The sequence below is a fragment of the Argiope bruennichi genome, chromosome 6, assembly GCF_947563725.1.
Source record: "Argiope bruennichi chromosome 6, qqArgBrue1.1, whole genome shotgun sequence".
Classification (NCBI taxonomy): Eukaryota; Metazoa; Arthropoda; class Arachnida; order Araneae; family Araneidae; genus Argiope; species Argiope bruennichi.
Window position 1 is genome coordinate 36,567,032 of NC_079156.1, and position 20,099 is coordinate 36,587,130.

Here is a 20,099-nt window from a genome sequence, read left to right on the forward strand (position 1 = left end):
GCTGTCTTATCTTTGTTTCTTTGTTTATAAACGTCAGTGAAATAATGAAAAATTGTTATTATTATTGTTTAAGCACTTTTTAAAATCTCGAAAAGGTAAGGAATATTATCTCTAATGCTTGAAGTTAAAAAGCATTTGAGATTATATTTATTGTTTGATTTTATTTAAAGTGAATGATTTTAATACTTTATCTAAATTATATATGGATTATGATTTGTAATAGTTCACAGCACTATTTATCAATACGGTTTATAACTCATTTTGTAAATAATTATAGAAAGAAATGGTTTTCTTGTTAAGAAATGTTTTCAGTAATGTAAATATCAGATAACCAGGTCATACTAAAGTATTGTTTAAAATATGAATAGACATTTATGGGACATAATATATAGTAGTATCTTGATACTTTCAACAAAATCCTTCCAAGAAAAAAATATTCTATTGTTGAAAGTATTTACACAACTTATATCTTAATGAATATTATGAACATAACTTGAATAGAAATCATTTTAATTTTATACCTTGGCTTTTGTAAGTCTATGTAAGCTCTTAAATAGTGTCATTAAGATTTTCTTAAGTATGAGTTAGTTTTAGATAGTATCTGAATTAAAATCCATTTTAAAATTAAGAAACGTGGGGAAGTGAAAAAGGAATTTTTTATTTGCACATATACCACAAATTTTAAAGACAATTGTATAAAAACTTAAATCCATACAGTAATTACATAATACGTCAATTAGAAAAATAAAGAATCAGACTGAAGACCTCACATAATATAAATTTTTTTTATATGAGATGTTTTTGTTGGATTGCTATCTGTATTGTAATATTCTGTGAAGATAAATTTTGGTTAGATTTTTATAGGCAAGTACATTAAAAGTCAAACAAATTATTTCAAAACTTGTGGAAATGAATAAATATAGATGGGCCATGTTCTAAGTCTGATAAGTCTCGACAGATTATCTCAATAATTATCGTTATCATTTAGAAAAATGTATGACACTTAAAATTTCAGAAACATTATGCGAGCATCTTAGCTGTCCAATATATGAAGATAATATTATCTATTTTTGTTTATTGGATATCATATGATTTTTATAATGAAAATTGATATTCCAGCTATATTTGATTATGTCTGTCTTTGAATACGAAGCTATTCACGTTTTACTGTGAAGTTCGAATGATCAGAAATTGAAATAATGCAGTAAAATCTCGATTATCTCGAAATCGAGATTATCAGATTATTATAATCTCGATCAGAAAGATTTTATATACCATATTAATTCTACCTTAATAATGAAAAAAAAATTAAAAGCTATCTGAACTTCTAACATTTAGGTTTCATTCGTCTGTCTTGATATTATTTTTAAAAATTATCTCTTTAATAATGATAATAAGTGCATAAAAATGTATTTAAAATTATCGCAAAGTCAGAATAAAAACAGCATCTAAAGCAATGAGGAATATTATTGTAAAATATATTTTAAATTTTAAACAGATATATTAAAATTAGAGAAAATAATATACAGAAGTAAAATTATTATCACTGATAAGTTAATTGTTGTATAAGTTGTTTTATATGATAATGCGTTTCGAAATTATTGAAGATAAACGTTAACAGTTTGATTAATTTTTAATTTAAAATTTTGAATAACTCTTTCTTGGTGAGCATTAATTATTCAAGAAGTAACTACCTATCTAATTTGGCAATTCTAACCCCAATGCTTTGCTCTGTAGAGTGGCTCGAATGATTTTTTTTTTCACCAGGTCTTCAAATTTTATCAACTTAAAAAATTATCTTTCTTTTCGCTTCAAGGCGTCTGAAACTTTGGAATTTAGAATGAAAAAATATTGTTCGATTTAAATATAAAGAAACATTTTTGTGCTGTAAAAGATTCTTGGCAGTCTGGTTTAGTAACGATTTCATACTTTTTTTCAATGGTGTAGTGAGATAAGGGGTGCCTAGGGTATAACTTGATGTTTTGACATCTGGATATCATCAGTAGTAAATAGCATTGGAGGCTTGGATTTTCGGTCTTTATTATATTTGCGTTAAAAATTTGTATAATAATCATACTAAAGCGTCGTCTCTGTAGTGCTTACAGAAGCAACGAACCACGTTCTCACAAAGGAAATCAAAATCACAGGACCCAGACAGAAACTACAGATTTCTGATTCTACAATGCTTGTTTATATGTTTATACATGTCATATACATATTTACAATGTTATTTATCAGTTTTTTTCCTTATTTTTCCTCCCTCTCCAATTAGTAATTTCTATATAGTTTAGCCATAGCTAACGCCCTCAAAATGCAAAGAGTTGCGTGTAAAAACATTAGCATCTTTCTGTAAGTGCCACCTATTGTCATCATTTGTTTTTAAGTATTCTTGTTCCCTTCATTTAATTATTATTTCGCCAAAACATTAAATACAACCGTGCAAGATTTGACACCGTTGGGATTCTCTGTAGAGATCCCTGGATGTTTGGTTGTTTCTTTCTTTCCTTTTTCCTCTTCTTTTCCTTCCATCTTGTGCTCATCCAAATAGTTAGATAGCTCAGTGTTATAGGTACCGGGGGCGTCATTCTGGGCCCCCGATGTTATTATATTTGCGTTAAAAATTTCTTCATGTTATGCTTCTGTAATGCTTACGACCTTCCCCGAATTGTTGCTGTTTGTTGCCTCTCCTTGTCTCTTATCTCTATGCCACTGCTTAGTTTTAGGCTTCTTTGAAAATTTTTGAGATAAGGATTCTAGAGTAATAATGACATTTCATTGCCAATGCTATTCACCTCATAAATTTTTAATTTTCCTTGTTTTCTTTCAATTTTTTTCGTTATATAGATATGTAATGATTTAAAATTGCACTTGAAGCTCAACAAAATATTAAACAATTTTAAATATCAAAGAATTTATTAATTTATTATAATTTTCAAAGTTAAATTAGTCATGAAAGACTTATTTAAAATCAAGTTTCGATATTAGAATATTAGATATTTCAAAATAAAAATTTATGCCATCGGGTCCACCTTTTGAAAATCTATGGAATAATCGAGGTGTTACTGCATATGAAAATGCATAGGTTGCACTTGTTAAAGCTGCAGTCATTTTGGGATTCAGAAGCAAACTTATGGAATCTGTACATTCTTAAGATTCATTCAAAAAATTTTATTCATAAAATAGTGTTATATCTACATTTTAAGTTGTGCATTGATTTTGAAAGTAATTTTTTTAATAGATATTGATAATCAAGTGCATCCTGTGCTTTCGTTTGAATATTCTATTTAACTTTGTATTATTGATGTTATCAAACTGTAACTGTTTACGATTTCCGCTTAAGATCCTCTCGGTATATTCAGAGATTTCTCACAATTCGTCATATCAAACGAAAATAATAATTTAAAAAAAAAAACCTTGCGAATTTTTTAATTTTATTTTGCATGCCAGAAAATTTATGTAAATTGCTTGAATGATTTCTTTTTTAATTTACTTGATGCAAGATTGTCAGTTAAAAAGAAAAGAAAGAACATTTTTCAAAAAATTCTTGTAAATATTTTATGAAGTGTTCAATAAAATTGAAAATTTCACAGTAACGTGCGATTCCTTTGAAGATTGGCTTTGACCACCATCAGCATTACACTTACTGCTGATAATTAGGTAAGTCAAAGGAGACTTTCATGCAAGTAACATTTTGTACAATGTAGTTTCCGATAGTTCTTCCCTAAAAGAAATAAAAAGAAGAAAAATATATTTGAACCAAATATATATAAAATTATGAAAATAACCAAATCATGCTATTGGAAATCCATATATATTAAAAATTAGCTAAAAGTTTTGCCGCGGCATATAATTTTAATCATGCATGTTTCAATTGAACTTCAAATTAAAATGTTTCGGTTTTTGTCTTCTCAAATCTACATGTTCCAATTGCTTGCATTTATATAGGGAAATTCGGAGGGAAAAAAAAAGTAAACATTTTATTATGTTTTTGCCAAACGATTTTTATATATATTTTTATTATTATTATCTCTGGTATACTGAACTATTACAGTATTATTTAGATCATTAACTTTTATAGATGAAGATAGATTTCAAAGTTTTTCTGAAAAAATCAAGTTACACAAAAATTATAGATCTAAGGTCATTCTTTTGCTACTATGAATATATTCTTTTGCTACTATTTGAAATTTATTTGAGAAGGAAAATTGTACACACTATTTCTTATTAGAAATGATATGTATTTTTTAACTGGTAAAGTTTGACTGAAGTTGAAAACTTTCATAACTGTTTCTATCATCATCCATAATTGATAAAATTTGAGAAATTGTACAGCATTTTCTAGTCATTCTATTTTTTGGAATACAAACAAGAAATGGAAATTTTAAAATTTACATGTAGCCTTATAATTTTTAATAGCAATCACCTGGTTGTGCTAACACATATAGCAAAGAAATGAACACAAATAATTGATTAAATTTATCTTATTCATACAAAACTATGTGAATTACATATAATTAGTCTACTTGATTCGAAATATTTTGAGAGAAAATAAAATTCAAATCACAATCAATGAAATTTTAAACAATGGCTATTATCTCCTTGCTGCGTTATCATTGTTTTATATTACATGCAGAACCATAGTTTATGTAAGCAAAATATCATTTTTAATTTTAAAAAGAGTTATTGAGATTAGGAAATTTTTTTAAAATTTAATTTGCAATATAATAAATAAAAATAATAAGTTGGCCATCACTTAAACGCGTAATCTGAAGAAAAAGAAAAACAACAGTTACATTGCTATTAAAACCAAAGAAAATGTTTTTAGATGATTTTTTTAAAAAAACTATTTTAAATTTTAATTATTGTTAAGCTAAAAAGTACTTGAAGATTCTTATTCTTGCATGTGAATTTTCATTGAGTTTTTCATACCTTAGCAGCGCATTATTAAATATTCAAACTAATATATAATAAAGAAAACTAATGACTTTCTAATAGGCATACTTTTAGCTGTTATATAAAACCATAAGTGATCAATATATCACTAAATGAATGAATTAAAATGAAAATTAATAGTAAAAATAATTTCTTAATAAATCTAACATCCGACTAGTTGATTATATTTTATAATTGTTCGTTAAGTCTTTTTTGAACTAACCATTATTTAAGATATATTTAGATAACAATAAATCCTTAATTTCAATAATTCCATTTTTGAATATAAACTCTATAACATAGAAAAAAAAACTGAAAACATATCTGATATGCTGCTGCGTAATCTCTTGATTTCTATTCTAAGTGGCACCTACTTTTGCAGAAATTTGCCTCTTGCGATAGCTATCGGCATACCTTTGGTGACTATGTGCTACGTATGCGTCAACATATCTTACATCACAGTCATGTCCTCGGCTGAACTCCTAGCCTCAGAAGCAGTAGCTGTGGTGAGTAAATCTCTATTTTAAACATTTCTATCTGAAATATGCCTCTTATAAGTAGAAATATTAGCTTAAACAATAATAATAAACCCACCAGCGGGGGTGGTCTCTCCTAAACTTTTTCGCACACTCTAATAAATTTGTCATACTAGAGAACACCTTACATAGCATTAGCGTACAATAGTCACAAAATACTTGCTTTTGGCAAAAATTTAGAATTTTTCACTGAATTTTTCCTGTTATTCTTGGCATTGTATTTGTCGATTAATTCATGGCATGCCGTTAATAATGTCCAAAAATCGAGTTTAAACTCACTTAAACTGTTATATTTGTCCCTTTGGTTATGTCTTCTCGATTTCTCGTTTCGCCCTTTCTCACCAAAACAACCTGTGCTTGTCGACAAGCGATGGCCCGAATGTATAACCATAAAACGCCTATCAATTTGGTATGTATCGACATCAGTCCGGGGATTACTGAAATTTTCTAATTTTCACGATGATACACATATAAAAGTGATATCTTGAAAATTAGAGAATTTCACGCTAACATTTTTAAAATAAAGATAGGCGCAATAATCAAAATATTATCAGGCCAGAGATTAATAGTTAACACCAGAATTATCATTGCATTCAGAAATCATTAATATTTGATTTTGATTGAGAAATAACACCATACTAATATTGCTAAAAAATACATTGAGTTTTAGAAAAAATATTGAATTTAGAGAACATGGAATAATGAATGAAAATGTTATAAAATATTATTGGAAATGAGTCAAGCCAAATAACAATTAAATTCATCTTTAGACATAATCACAGGATACTGTAATACCCTTTATTCTAGATGTTTCTGTTATATATGGTACGTTTGTAAGAAATAGCATAGAAATATTTGACAAAGTACATAAACTACGTATCGATCGTTAGCGCTAACTTAATATGTGACTACGATTGGGATGAATTCTTTGAAAAACATTCGAAAATAATATTATTTTTAAATATTTACAAAAAAAATCGAAACCCCCCCCCCATCTATTAAACCAAATTATACGAATTAAAAGGCAAAAGTTTAAAAAAAAAGTTTTTATTTCGGCTAAAAAGTGATTTAAAAGCAAAAATCTTCTAGCTTAGAAGCGTGTTTAATCATTTGCTTAAAATTTTGAGATGGCTTAAGAAATATGTTATCTAGTTCTTGTACTAAAAAAAATAAGCCGTACTTCTATACGTTTATTTAAATATTGGGCTTCGACTATATAACACGAAATTTTCATTAATTTTTTCACATTATGAACTACTAAAACAACTATAAAATATTTTTAAATGAATATATTACTTATTCTCTAGTTCAGGAACTACAGAACATATTTGAGAAATTAATATATCAAATTTGAACAAAAAAAATATGCATAAGATTTTAATTTATGATTGATTTTTAATAAAAGATTAGAATTTGAGAAAATAGCGTCTAAAGATATAAAATAACATTAAAGCATATATAAATGTAATTATAAAAATTATTGTAACTTCACAAAAAATAACAGACACAGAAACAAAATTCTAATCGTTTTATGTAGAAATATATTCAAACATTAAAAAAATTAAATTAAAAAAAAAATCATAATCCCCCCCTCCCCCCCCAAAAAAATTGATTTTCCAATGTAATCACCTAGCTTAAGTTTTTAATTTGAGCTTTTATCAACGTGATGGCGATACGTTGATCGAAGTTAGTTTTATTCGTTCTTGTGTGACGTGATAACATGAGACATTATATGCTACAATGAAAGGCTTTTTCAGAAAATAGGGTAATAGGTCAGAACAAATGCATTATTAAAATGAAAACATTTTGAAAATATTAAATTATTTTATCTCCTTTTTTTTTTTTTTTTTTTTTTTTGCGATCAAACGAGGATTATTCTTTGTACGTTTGATTTGATATGCTCGCTGTTCTTTCCGTAGACTTGGGGTCATCGGGGTGCTTGGGGTGCTTTCCTTCGTGATGCCCATCTCTGTAGCTCTCAGTACTTCGGCGCTGGAAACGGATCCTGCTTCACAGGAGGAAGGTGAGGTGAAATTCAAGATTTTAAACAAATTTTTGAGTTTTTTTTTCTTTTTTTAATGAGAAAAGAAACCAACACATTTCGAAATGAAATAAGTAGTAAGAACAAGATGTGTCTTTTATAATAGTAATATAACATCTCTAACAGGTTTTAATTTTGTCTCAACAAACAATCTTTGGGTAGAATTTCAAGGGCTTTTATTTTTATTTTAATCACTGCAAAACCTGATCAAGACAGTCTTACTTGTTTATTTTATTTTATATTTAAATAGACATTGACATAAAGTTAGCATAAAATTAACTAACTTTTGCTTTAAAAAGTTTGTTTTTTACAAGACATACTTCTAAAGATTAATATGATAAGCAACCATATTAGGAAAATTATGTTTAGCAATGATTACTGAAAATTGCATTTTTTTTTCTTTGAAAATAATGAAGATATTTTTTTAATTACTCTAAGCTTTTTTGAAAATTTGAATGGAAAAAAAATTGTTAATTCTGAAAGAATTGAAAGAAAGAAAAAAAAAAGAAAAAGAAGGGAAAAATTATAAGCATTCCAAAAAGACTATCATTTCTTAAGAAGAGTTTTAATTATTCTAGTTTTTGTTTTAGAAACACAATATTGTTTAAATGGAAGTAAAAGGGGGGAATAAAATTATTAGTTTCAAATATTTTAGATTTGATTTCTAATTAAACTCTTTGGGCTTTGTAGCTGGAGGGTTCTAGGTTCGATATCAGATTCGACTAGAAAAGTAGGCCTGTTGCACATTTAATCTTTGAGGGTCAACCATTTTCCTTATAGTATATTACGAAAGATTAAAAAGGGGACCAACTCAAGTGTCGTACTCATCGTCTGATTGCAGTTCAAAATTATAAAATCCGTCCTAAATTAGCCCTAAAACTGTTTCAAAGCGGAACTCTAACGCCCAATTTGGATTTTATATAAAAATCAAGTGGTTTCTTGGATATGATAGCATTTCTTTTGCAACATTTAGTGTGTTTATTATGAATACGAAGAGATGATTTACGAGATAGATTTAAACATTTTATTTTCTTTTGTTTCAACATTTTGAAATATCTATAACAGATAAGTTGCATCAATAATTAAAAGGCTTTTCCATAAATTATACTTTTTAGGTTGTGCTACGTGGCAGCTCGTGAGGGACACTTGGTTGATATCTTGTCGTATCTTCACATTCGCCGTCTCACCCCTTCTCCAGCACTCATTTTCAACGTAAGTACTCTAAATTGGATAAACTTTACAGAGATATCCAATAAAGATCGATAGCATGCGTATTCAACTGTATTTTAAAAAAATCGAAAACTAAAAAAAGAAAATAGTTTTTTTAAACCATTTAGCGAAAAATGTTATTATTAATTCCATGAATTAGTGAGTATGATATGATTTTAAATTTCTGTAATCACAAGTTGACTACTCCAACCCGAACTGAGGCACATGGTTAAATCTGATTGAAATTGGTGGAACTGAGCTCGAATCCTAAGGGAACCCCTCCCATGGAAGATATGTCCCATCATTCTTAGGGAATAACTGACCCCACACCATTTCTGTATCCATCCGCGTGACGAGAACCAACCATCATACCGCAAGCTTCTCATCCTCATCTCTGAGGTGCCCCCCCGATGGGAGTTAAATTTTTGTAAGTAAAATGTTTCATAATGCAATCATACTTTAAACAAGTAATATAAAAAAATATTTTAAATCAATTCCTACTTAGGTCAACTTTGAAAATTTTTATTTTAGTTACTTTTTATTAAATAATCACAATTAATATAAATATGTATATACATATAACAGAATCACAATATTAAGTGGCAAAAGAAACTAAAATTAATTAATTAACTTTAATTAATGAATTAATATTCGAAAAAAATGTATTAGCATCAAGTGTTAGCCACTACAAATTTAAAAAAAAAAATGTATTTGAACTTGAGCGGATGAATAAAAATTATTTTATTAATGAGCCTTATATTATTTATTACTGTATAAGAGCCTTTGCTCTCTCCTGCGCATGCTCCGATCTATGCCGGAGACTCCAATCGCATCCCTAGATGTCTCGATACGTTCTCCCACAGCGGCATAGGCAAATATGTTGACAGTTATATTGTTATGACGTTTCGTACTTTTTTCATTTGAACACCCCTTATTGAACATTTTACATAAGATTAAAAATCATGTAATTGATAAAAAATATAACTATATTGAAAAACATGAATTACATTAAGAGAGACACATTAATATGCAATCTTTATGAATGAAAAATGAATTTTCAATATTGCTATTTTAAATATTCCTTTAGGTGTTTTAACTCTAATTATTCTTACTTTTCTATCTTTGCTTGAGATAATTCTATTTTTCGACCTAAAGACCAATTCTAAATTGCAATATATTATTGTTTTTACAAGATCATTTATAGATGATTATTCTTTTTAAGCACACATTTTGTTCTGTGTCTTAAGGAACTCAAATAATTTTCTAGCAATTTTTTCCAAATTACTTTAATTAATTTTATGATTCCTCATTCCTAATTTTACTTTAGTATCATAAATATTAGACACTACAATTAATTGTCGTACGAATCAAAACATCCAGATCATCTGCATGGGTTTAAAAAAGGTACAAGAGGACGTGATTGTAGAATATTTTCAATTTCAGTCAAAAAGTCATTTTATGCGAATTTGATATTTTCCACAACTCGCTTAAGATGATATGCTTCTCAAGACCTTCGAATTTTGGAGCCTTGAATGGAATAAATTTCCAATCGATACCTTCAATACTCAATTGTCAAGTGAAATCATTGCCATGAGTTCATTTTAAATCATATTATCTATCAAGTTTATAATTAGTACCTATGAAAGTAAATCTTGATATTATCAGAAAGAAACGGAAACAAATTTAATTGTCCTTGTAAAAAAATCTCTTTAAAGTATGTATAAATATTTTGAAGTTAAATCCTTAGTTGTTAAAATAGATTCTTAAGTATGCTTAGTATATACGTTACTGCTAAAGTGCAGAAATCTGTTAATCTGCAGATTAGCTAGCTAATCTGCACAAATTGTTTCATTTCTCAAATTACCTAGGTAATCTGCACATTATTTACTAGACATTCGTTAAAGTGAAAACAAGATATTTGCTGGAACAACAGCAACGTTTCTGTAAACTTAAATTAAATGTTGTTTATTTATTTTTTGATATCTAAAGAATCAAGTTAATACATATTTGCTTTTGTCATTAAAACACTATTATATTTTGAATCTTCGCTAAAGAAGTTTGCGAAGAAGCATTTCTTCATTTTACTCATCGATTCGGGACTTGCTTCCATACTCTGCTTTTTAAAAAATTGCAATGGAAATTCACGTGCTAACATACAGCAATGAATTTGAAAACAGAATTAGCAACCGATGTAAATTATGAGAAATAAAAGCAACGATGGCGAAACCAAACTTTTGAACTTTAAAGATGCGGAAGCCGTTAAAATGCACATTACCTGGTTTAAATCCGGAAAACTCCTGATTTCGCACTTTAACGGAGCAAATCAGTTAAACTGCAGAGTAGCCAGGTAATCTGCACATTAACGTCTTTCGAGATTTAAAAGAACATATATACGGATGCGGACATGGTCAAAACCAAAGTATGAGACAACAAAATTCAGTTTGGCACTCGTTAAATTTAAGTTCCTTCAAGCCAATTTAATTTCTTTTTAAATTCTTTATTGGTTGATGTTTTGCCATATGTTGCACAAATGAAATCAGTTAAGTTGAATTATAATCCTGTTTTATATTGTTGTCATCAGGCTATCCTGGCGATTTGCATGATCATTCCGGGTGACATCGGCAGCCTGATCGACTTCTTCAGCTTCACTGCGTGGCTCTTTTACGGGGCCACTTTCCTCGCTCTCATCGTCATGAGGCGTACCAAGAAAGACCTCAGGAGGCCTTACAAAGTGAGTGTGGCTGTTCTGGCAACTATTTTTTTCTTTTATTTCATATGAAGTTAGCGATTTAATCATTTATAACTCAACTTCTTAAAAGAGAAAGCATGCTATTTTGATACTTCCCCTCAAATAATAAAACATACATTTCTTAGACCTTTAAAACTTTAATAAGAAAGTAAAAAAAACGGGAAGCTGGAATGTGACGTTTGCTTGCAATGACCAACGGTTTTATTGAAACAAAAAAAAAGTGTGCAAAAAATGGGAGAAGATGACGATTGTTTGTCGAACTTGTGGACCGATGAAGCTCATTTCACACTCCGAGAGTCTGTCAATTCCCACAACTGCAGAATTTAGGCTACCGAATATTTTTAGGACTCTCGTGGAAAACGCATTGCATAATGTTGGTTCTGAGTTTACAGAAATCGCAAGTCTACCGCGATTGACCGACCTCATTAGGGACCTAAAAGTCAAAATCCGACAAAGATTTCTCACAAATACAGATATGCTGTACAGTGCTATTCGCAACATTGTTCCTCGACTACAGGTATTGTTGGCGAATGAAAGCCGATACGGTGAGCATTTGCTATAAAAAACATAGTCTTCACAATAAAAAAAAAACAGTTGTTAAGTTAATCATTGCTTTTGTTATCTTATAAAGTGCCATCTACCGGCCATTTTTGGGATTCAATAAAAACCCATGCATTTCACGCATACGTATCAAGTTTTAACTCTCTGCTACATTATTCCGTAAATTATTGGATTTTAAAATATTAACGGATTTTTGAATCACCCGGTACATTAAAACATATTACTATTAGAATTGTATGCACCTCTGCTGTAACACTGCTTTAAAATAAAATCTTAGATTTCGTGAGTGATAAAATAATTTACTACAGAATTGTACATAATGCTATAAGGGCTTAATATTTTATATCACGTCTTTTCTTATTCCATGGCAGGTTCCGATTGGCATCGCATACGTGGTGCTTATCATCTCTGTGTACCTTGTGGTCGCCCCTATTGTCCAGGATCCCCAAATTGAATATCTATACGCCTCCCTTTTCGTGCTGTCAGGCCTCATCGTCTACATTCCCTTCGTGCACTACAAACTAAGTCTCAATATCATGGGTAAGTTCTTTCTCTTTGTTGTTGTCTTGTCCAGTAGTGCAATAGGATTAGATCTGCCCAAAAGTGTCTAAAACGGCTTTGGCCACATCAATAACCTCAAGACAATAATATTGCACTACTCATGGAAGAGGGAGAACCTCCGGGGAGGTTGGACTTCTACCTGTTGGTCCGCGGAAGGTATTTTATTTTCCTTCTACCACCCAAAGGAAGAACCAATGGAGGCACTCCCCAGTCCCCCACCTGGAGACGCGCCCTCTAGGGGTTACAGCTCCCCCGAAGTTTCTCTAACTTCACGAGGGAATAATTTCAAAACATCGAAATTACTAATTTTTTATTACTTGCTCATATATGATGCACATATTGGGAAATTGTAATTGACAAAAAATTCGATTTCGAAATGTTGATGAATTTCCATGCTTTAGGACTTTTTAAATCCAAAAAAGATATTTCTGGAATTGTATCTTGTCGATCTGTGAATACAGTAATTAGAAAACGCAAAAAGAATAGGTATGGAATTTAGTGCATGGCCTTTTCACCAAAATTGCAGAATTTTACATAATTATGTGCAAAAGCCATCTAGAAGAAATTTGTATATTCAAACGTCCATGGTCATATGAATATGATAACTCAAAATCACATATAGATAAATAGATGAAATTAAGAAGATAGATCTATTATTAAAATTGCAAATCTCTCTCAATCCATCACAATCCAAACACTTAAAAATACATCCTGTAGTTATGCATTTTTTATAAACAAAAGTACATTCTGATTGGACTATATCTGATACTGGCAATCACCATTTGCGTATGGAACTACTGAGTATATCTTCTTTCAACTAATAATGCTTCCCATTCCATTTCAGGTAACGTGACCGTCTTCTTTCAGCTATTGCTTGAAGTAGCGCCCACGAAATACGTACCCGATTGAGACAGATCCTCTATTCCGAAAGCAAACGGAAAGTTGAAAAGACGGTGACGCTCCGTCGACACGATTCAAAGTGATATATATTCCAATCGAAACTGGTGATACACAGAAAAAGAACTGAACAAAAAATATAATTTCTACGCATCATCGAAATTTTTTTTTTTTTTTTCCTTACTTGTGTTCTTCAGTGTTAATATTCCATTGAAGCTCAACATGCATTCGAACTCACAGGTGCTCTTCCATAGACAGACTTTAGTTACCATCAGGCGATTTGGAAAACTCGATGTGTTTAGAGAATGGATGTTAATATCTTCGTGTCCGAATCGTCTTCCATGTGATCGCACTACTATAGGTTTTAAAAGACTCTAAATTACGGAATATTCTTATTTTGCTCAGAGGTATCAAAGTGTATTTATATTTTAAAAGTTCAGAGCGCACTTTTCTGTGGGGATATCGCCATTTCTATTGTTGCTTAAAGAAATTACATCACATGCAGAAAAATTCTAAAAACAATTTCTCAAAATATACAAAACGCTTTTATGGCATGTCGCTATCAATCGCGTAAACCTCTTATTAATATGGCATTCTATTCTTCCACTAATTTAATACTTTTACTTTTTGTATTTCATCAGAATTTTTTTTCCTTCTTTTTTTTTTTACTTGGACCAAATCTGTTTTTATGAGAAAAATGTCTTTCACAACAAATTTTTTTTCTCAAAATCAAAATTAAAAAGTCATATTTTAATTCGATTAAATTTGATGAAGTGGTGCAAAATTCTTATAAATCAAAGAACACAAGGAATTTTGTGGTCCAAGAATGATCATCATTTTGAATTCAATTGATGATCAATAAAACGTGATTAATAAAAAAAAGTAAATTTTTCTCTCTTTTTTTATAGTATTGAAATCAGTATAAAGTAGAGAGTCTATATCAGTATAAAAAAAGAGTATTATTGAATATCAGTAATCCAATTATGAAAGATTAAAATACACGAAGAAAAAAAAGTTTTTCCATTTTTCAATTTTTTCAGTCTTTTTTAAAATTTTAATTCAAGAAAGCATAAAACACTGTGAAATGAATTAATGCTCTATGTACATTGCACCAATTTCTTGAAAATAAATAACATGTATCAAGTACGGAAGTTCATAGACGGTACAGTTGTTATTTTTAAAAAATTCTTTGTTCGTTTAAGAATTCTTTTAAAGGAACGATTTGTTAAGTAATTTGATTTAAAAATCGTCTTGTATAATGAAAATCAATAAGAATATATCAGACTATCATTAAAAAATGTCTATACATTTAATGCATGTGATGTAATCTTTGAAGATTTGTTGTTTTTCTAGCTGTGTGCACTGTTCTATGAAGTTTTATAAAAGCAGTCCTTCAACCATTAAAACTTGATGCGAGATGCTAAGTAATTTCATAGCTTGTTATCATTCCGAGCAGTATGCTCTAATCGACTATGGTTTTATTCAGAAAAAATTTGCTTTCTTTTATCTGAGTAATGCTAATGGCAGCAAGACAGAAAAGAAAGAAAGAAAGAAAGAAAAAAGAACAATGGCTAAACAATAAATAATCGCATGTGAATAATCGCTAGAAAGTTAATCGCACCAAGATTTAAAATTAAAAATAAATTAAAATAAAATTAAATGTGTTCATGACCAAATTTGTTTTTTTTATATGGATACTTAACCAAATCACGGCCATGTTATAAAGAATATCACCTGGAAATATTAGGTAAAGAAAATTTGTATTCCCTTTTCCAATATGTTTTTACATATTCATATATATAACCTAATTCAATATAGTTATATATAACACAATTTATATTAAAAGATTATTGTTTTTTAAAATAAGGAAACAATTAAATGAGCGAAAAAGTTTTAAAAAAAATCAGTAGCATTCTGTAAATATTGCATCTTAAATAACAATAATTTATTAATGCAGTTAAAAATAATTTTCGCGAACAAATAGGTAAATATATATTGCAATCAAAAATTTATTATCGGCGATGGAAATTCGATGAACATAGGGCAGTTTCATTTCTAAGATAAAAATACCCTATTGTTCTTGTGTTTTTTTGCTATCTTTTGTTAAAACAAGTTCTTCTTATTACAAAATTATTAATTATTTCTTAATAGAAGAATTCTATCTAATCAAATTTATTTTCTTTACTTTGGTATACTAGAAACTAGCAATAAAATTCTTAAAAGAATTGCAATATAATTTTAAATTTAATTATACTTTCTTTTAACATTTCATTGTAAAAAATAAAAAAAATATTTATTTTTAATTTAGTTATATTAACGTCCCGTTTTAAAGCAACACTAGGGTTAATTTGGGACGGGCCTCGTAATTTTGAGTCACGGTCGGAGGACGGCGCCTGAGCTGGCATCCCCCTCTCCAGGCTTTCACAGCGCGCCGGCGGGAGGGCGTTTGGCATGCATCAAACCCGCTTGCACGACGGTTTTTCGGTGGAATCGGGTCTCGAGCCTGAATCCCGCCGATTCCGAAGTCGAGACCTTATCACCAAGCCACCGCGGCCCCAAATTATTTACGAATTAAGTAAATTTGGACAATCCTGGGTCTTCTCTAATGTACAAAATTTGAGGGAGGGGAAAAGAAAGAAAGGGCGCGGCTGGGGGGGGGGGGGAAGAACCCTTCAGAATTTGGGGAAGGATTATTTATGCCATTGTTCTTTTTACTCGCATCTATTTTAACCGTTTTCAGAATAAATTAAATTTGTTGATTTTTATCTTACCCATTCTTGAAACAGTATTCAGTCTTTTAATGGTTGAATGGAGGCGTATCATGTGAATGGGAAAGAAGTTTCTATATAATTGTTGTCTGTTTTAGAGAATTCTATAAAAGGGTCAGACTTTTTTTTTTATCTGCAGTGAATGGCACAGTTAGATGATCGAAAACACAGTCAATTATCAATAAAAAAAAAGTGTTTTTGTGTCACTAAATATTTTAAGACTGGAACCAAAAGATGATGAAGGAAGAAATTTAATGTTACTCAAATTTGTTAGAAACCAAAATATTGAATTGCAATTTTTAACTTTAATAATCAAATTAAATAGCAGACGCAATTGAAAAATATCTTTGTACATTTTGGGTTTAAAAAAATTAAGTTGACAAATTTATAAATATATACAGTAAAAATATTTTGCAATATTTTTATGCTACTATGGGTAATTCGAAATTGATGTAAACTGGATGATTGTTATTTTGTGGAATTAAAAAAATATATTATTATTTCATTGTTTGAACATTTTGAAAAGGAACCGAGAATAATATACAAAACGATTATTTGATTTAAAATTTTCATCTGTTTTATGAAAGAAATACTTCAAAATTCAGCAAGTATCAAAAGATTTAAAGATCGCTTGTGTTTTCATTAACGTTCACTATGCAAATTCTAATAAAACGAAATATCCAAAACATTCCATTAAACTAAATTAAAAAGATTTCAGCTGCCTGTTTTTAATTGGGATTCTTCAACAAGAACGCAATAAAATGTGTTCTTAAAATTTCTTCTTTTCTCGCTGAAAATTTTTTTATTAAAATAATTTATTTTTTTGAACGTCGGCTAAAGAATGAATAAGAACTAAATATCGACAATCATTCATTAATTTTAAAAGACTTTTTTTTTTCTGTACAATAAGGTTAAAAAGTTTTTTAAAAAAATGTGATACAGCATAATTTTTTTATTGATAATGAAGCAAACAATTAATTCAATAAAAAAATATGTTTGTAGAAATACTTCATCATTTTTGAAAAATCAGGCATTCATTTACCATTCTTGATAGAATTCTAATTTTTAATGTTAAAAAATGAACCACTCGGCATCAAGTATCTAAACATGAAGGAAAAAAAAAAAAAAAAAAAAAAAAAAAACATAGAAGAGTAGAATTAACATTATTATAAAAAGAATTTTTTAAAACTCGTTGGAAAAATATCAGTCTGAAACATAAATTTTTATAACGACTGTTGCCAGTACTATTTATTCTATATCTTATTTTATAGTTATTATATTTATTCTATTGCCAGTTTCTATATTATTATATGGAAAACATACTAATATTTCTGTATTTAATATCCTAATTTAACAGATTTAAATACAACTCGTTAAATCCTCTTTTCTTCTTCTTTTTTCTAAATAACTAATCTGTAAAAAATATGTCAAAACACATTTGCAATTTAAAAAAATTAGAAATCCAAAGCACAAAATCTCCAATTCATGTTCCTAATACTGACTTTTTTTCCTACGGATCCATGCCGCTGAGTTCCTCTAAAAGTACCTGAAATTTCATAGAACCAAAGGTAAGATATTTGAATAATTCATCTAACTGTGCCAAGAAAGAAAAGGCGTCAGTGAAAAAAATATCGTCTTTTTTGTAGAAAAATATTTTTTTGCAAGTTGGCTGTTGTTGTATTCACTGTAAATAAAAAAAAAAAACATAGAGTTGGCTCATATTAAAATAAATGAAAATGCTTCAAACTGTGATGCTTTTTCCTTTGTCTGTTTTTCTTGTTTTATCTGCAGATCATGATAAATCTCACAAATTAAAAAGAAAAGATATTTTGACATGATTTCTTAAACACAGATTTTTATAATTAAAAGTGTATGTGAGAGAAAATAGCTTTAAAAATATGTATTCTTTATTTTTGTGATATTTTTTCAAATATACAAGTAAGCATATTGCATATTAAATTTATAGATCATAATTCTAGAAAATTCCGAACTATGCTGTAAAATGAATATGTATACAGTAGCATGAAATGCAAGATAAATAAAAGATTTATTCCAAAAAGAAATTTTTCCGAGATGTATTTTTTTAGAATGAAACAAACACTTATAAATAAAATTATCGTGCTTTTCTAAAGTCCAATGAATTTTAAATATTAAAATAATTTTCAAGTAATTAAATGTGCATATATAAATACAGTATCGTTCCAATTTATAACAGAATAAATCAAAAATTTCTGTAAAAGAATTTTTTTATTTTCAGCAATAGAATATTGATTTTGCAGTCTCCAAAGATTACGATTTTAGGATTACGGTCAGAGACCTGGACAAGGGAGGTAAAGGGCAGGTTGTATCCCCTCTCAAGATCCCCCCCCCAATTCTGAAAATTTCGGCCTTTAATTAGAAATATTTGAAGGAATAGTCGAACTGATATTTTATTTTGTACATTGATGATACGTCTCTCTATATTACGCATACGAGAAAATAAATGCAAGCGTTAAATTATTTAATGCGTAGGCAGATGGCTTAAACATTAGTGGCCGTTCAAATTCAAACGGCGGCTGAAGAAGTAAAGCATTCTGGCGTGCCTTATATCAACTTTTAATTAGTTAAACGCAATATAGATAAGATATTTTGAAATTTAAATGTCTGTGAATATGAATACTATAAGTGTGTCGGAGACTGGATTTGAAATCCTGTTAAAATCATTATACAATGAAATATCAAAGTTGATATCAAAAGATTCAGTGGACAGGACAATTTACAGATTTTGAATTCAAACCTTCCCGAAGAAGGTTTTTTTGAATAAAGAAAATTACCATCAAAAAAAGTTTGGCTTCTGCAGCAACATTTCGAACGCAGACATTGAAACTTATAACTAATTTCAGCAAAGAGTATGTTATTAATACTGCCCAGAGCGGCAAATTAATGGAATTAATTTTTAAATAGATCTTTAATTAATAGTTTTTAAATATTTCCAATACATATGAATAAAATTCTACTTATTTTTCCATATCCACAATATTTTCCATCAATTTCAAATGAATATTAATTAATTTTGCAAGTTATTTTGCTCCTGATCGGTGAAGTACTTGCAACTGTTTTCCTTATATCTGCTTGTAATAATGTCTGTGCGAGAGCGTTGGCCCTCTATAGGCCAGCTTGTCTAATCAACACTTATACTATCAAAGGTGCACCTCGGAGCGATTAAAAAAATTATTAAAAAGTAAGCTGCATTTTTGCGTTTCTTCGCAATAACTTATGAAAATATTAGTGTACAAAAATAAATTTTTCACCGTTTTACAATTTTTCCTGAATTCGGACAACTCAATTTTTTTTTGTCTAATTTCGAACAACAGATTAATTACACTGTTTTATCAAATATTTAAAGCGTGCTTTTCTTCCATTATTGATATTTAAAGAAGAATGCTGTTTAATATTGCAAAAGTTTACAAGACAAATAAAAAAGTGGTTAGAATACAGTGTAATTTAAAAGATAGATGAACTACACAAGTTTTTAATAACACTAAGATGTCAAGAGATTGATTTTCGTTATAAAAGTTCATATATACAATGATTAGAATATACGCAAGACAGTTAAAATAACATTTCGTTAATGTCTGAAAATTTGATGGAATGATGGCCATGGAGTTATATCTAAGAGATTTAATTGAAATTGAATATAACTATTATCCCCATCAAACCAGCTAACCGCCAAAGGCAACTACTATCTTAATAAAAGCAATTTTGTTAGGAATCACTGTTAATTTCTCATAGGATTTAAATGTTTTTTAAATATCAAGGAAGTAATGAGTAATGTAGAAAATATTTATGATAAAGATTTTGCTCAT

General features: G+C 29.0%; 1 protein-coding gene across 1 annotated transcript in view; it reads left to right on the plus strand.

The window, feature by feature from the left end:
* LOC129971178 (b(0,+)-type amino acid transporter 1-like) overlaps window positions 1-18,000 on the plus strand; it is a 110,595-nt gene extending 92,595 nt beyond the window's left edge. Inside the window, exons 9-14 of the mRNA XM_056084715.1 lie at window positions 5,315-5,438; window positions 7,388-7,491; window positions 8,625-8,721; window positions 11,300-11,449; window positions 12,400-12,568; window positions 13,434-18,000. Of these exons, the coding sequence (XP_055940690.1) occupies window positions 5,315-5,438; window positions 7,388-7,491; window positions 8,625-8,721; window positions 11,300-11,449; window positions 12,400-12,568; window positions 13,434-13,498 (709 nt within the window). The 3' untranslated portion in view covers window positions 13,499-18,000. The remainder of the gene's footprint in view (window positions 1-5,314; window positions 5,439-7,387; window positions 7,492-8,624; window positions 8,722-11,299; window positions 11,450-12,399; window positions 12,569-13,433) is intronic.
* Window positions 18,001-20,099: the final 2,099 nt, after the last annotated feature.